This window comes from Tupaia chinensis, unplaced genomic scaffold (genome assembly GCF_000334495.1).
Source record: "Tupaia chinensis unplaced genomic scaffold, TupChi_1.0 Scaffold000258_1, whole genome shotgun sequence".
Taxonomy (NCBI): domain Eukaryota; kingdom Metazoa; phylum Chordata; class Mammalia; order Scandentia; family Tupaiidae; genus Tupaia; species Tupaia belangeri.
Genome location: NW_006159738.1, coordinates 311,972 through 313,523, shown reverse-complemented (window position 1 = coordinate 313,523; position 1,552 = coordinate 311,972). Strand labels below are relative to the sequence as shown.

The window sequence follows — 1,552 nt, the reverse complement described above, 5'->3', positions numbered from 1 at the left end:
GGTGGCGGAATCCACTTTAACTGGTGTGCCTGCATGAAGCGGTCGCCCTTAGGTGGGCGGGCCGGCCGCACAGCCCCGCACACAGCCACACCCGAGTGCCCACCGCACTGCAGCCGCAGACCGCACCTGCCGCCTCTCCAGTCGGGGCCGCGCCCACCCAGGGCTCTCACCTGCCTTCCCTTGCAGAACACCTTCCGGACTCCCGTCTACACCACCTCCATGAGGAGAAACGCCATGGGGGTCGGCTTGGTCTTCGAAGCTGACCTCTTCACGACGAGGCACGTTTCTCACTGGGTGCTACAAGGGGTGTGCCTCACCCTGAACTCAGACTAGCCGTGGGAGGACACCCGAGCCCGAGTGAGCGGGCCGTGCAGGGTGGAAGAGGAGGCGCCTGCTCACCAGGGGACTTCCCTTGCATTGGAAGTCGGCCATTTTCATTTTTCCGTACGAACTAGCCAGAAGGGTTTTGTTTTCAAACTACTTTTTCAAGCATTCTGTGTGTTCAAAAAGTAAACGCTAGAGAGCCTCTGGAGAGGGGCTGCTGTCCTTGTCCTCGGCAGAGGGGACTCCTGGGAGCGGAGAGCGGGGGGCCTGGGCCAGGCGAGAACCTGCTGCGGTCTCCAGGGTGTCTGCGGTCTGTTTGGGCAGCCTGCTCCAAAGGCAGCCGGGTGGGGTCGTAGAGCACCCCGTCCCGGGGTGACACCCAGCACTGGCCCTCTGGAGCTCTCTGGGCCCCAGGCACCAGGAAGCTGGAACTTGGTACTTAACTCCCCATGAGCACCCACCCCGGCCTGTAGGGCCTGCGTGGGCTCCAGGCAGACTCAGAGCCAGCAGGCCAGGAAGCCGCTGCGTCCCCTGCTCTGGGCACCGAACACCTTCCGGACTCCCGTCTACACCACCTCCATGAGGAGAAACGCCATGGGGGTCGGCTTGGTCTTCGAAGCTGACCTCTTCACGACGAGGCACGTTTCTCACTGGGTGCTACAAGGGGTGTGCCTCACCCTGAACTCAGACTAGCCGTGGGAGGACACCCGAGCCCGAGTGAGCGGGCCGTGCAGGGTGGAAGAGGAGGCGCCTGCTCACCAGGGGACTTCCCTTGCATTGGAAGTCAGCCATTTTCATTTTTCCGTACGAACTAGCCAGAAGGGTTTTGTTTTCAAACTACTTTTTCAAGCATTCTGTGTGTCAAAAAAGTAAACGCTGGAGAGCCTCTGGAGAGGGGCTGCTGTCCTTGTCCTCGGCAGAGGGGACTCCTGGGAGCGGAGAGCGGGGGCCTGGGCCAGGCGAGAACCTGCTGCGGTCTCCAGGGTGTCTGCGGTCTGTTTGGGCAGCCTGCTCCAAAGGCAGCCGGGTGGGGTCGTAGAGCACCCCGTCCCGGGGTGACACCCAGCACTGGCCCTCTGGAGCTCTCTGGGCCCCAGGCACCAGGAAGCTGGAACTTGGTACTTAACTCCCCATGAGCACCCACCCCGGCCTGTAGGGCCTGCGTGGGCTCCAGGCAGACTCAGAGCCAGCAGGCCAGGAAGCCGCTGCGTCCCCTGCTCTGGGCACC

At 62.8% G+C, this 1,552-nt stretch overlaps 2 protein-coding genes across 2 annotated transcripts in view; one reads left to right on the top strand and one right to left on the bottom strand.

Annotated features, from left to right (window-relative positions):
- DNAH10 (dynein axonemal heavy chain 10) overlaps positions 1-863 on the top strand; it is a 126,154-nt gene extending 125,291 nt beyond the window's left edge. The window contains exon 79 of the mRNA XM_006149228.2: positions 187-863. Within this exon, the coding sequence (XP_006149290.1) occupies positions 187-333 (147 nt within the window). The 3' untranslated portion in view covers positions 334-863. The remainder of the gene's footprint in view (positions 1-186) is intronic.
- A 322-nt stretch (positions 864-1,185) lies between these two features.
- Positions 1,186-1,552, bottom strand: part of CCDC92 (coiled-coil domain containing 92) — a 12,462-nt gene continuing 12,095 nt past the window's right edge. Inside the window, 1 exon segment of the mRNA XM_006172290.2 lies at positions 1,186-1,410. Coding sequence (XP_006172352.1) covers positions 1,186-1,410 — 225 coding nt within the window.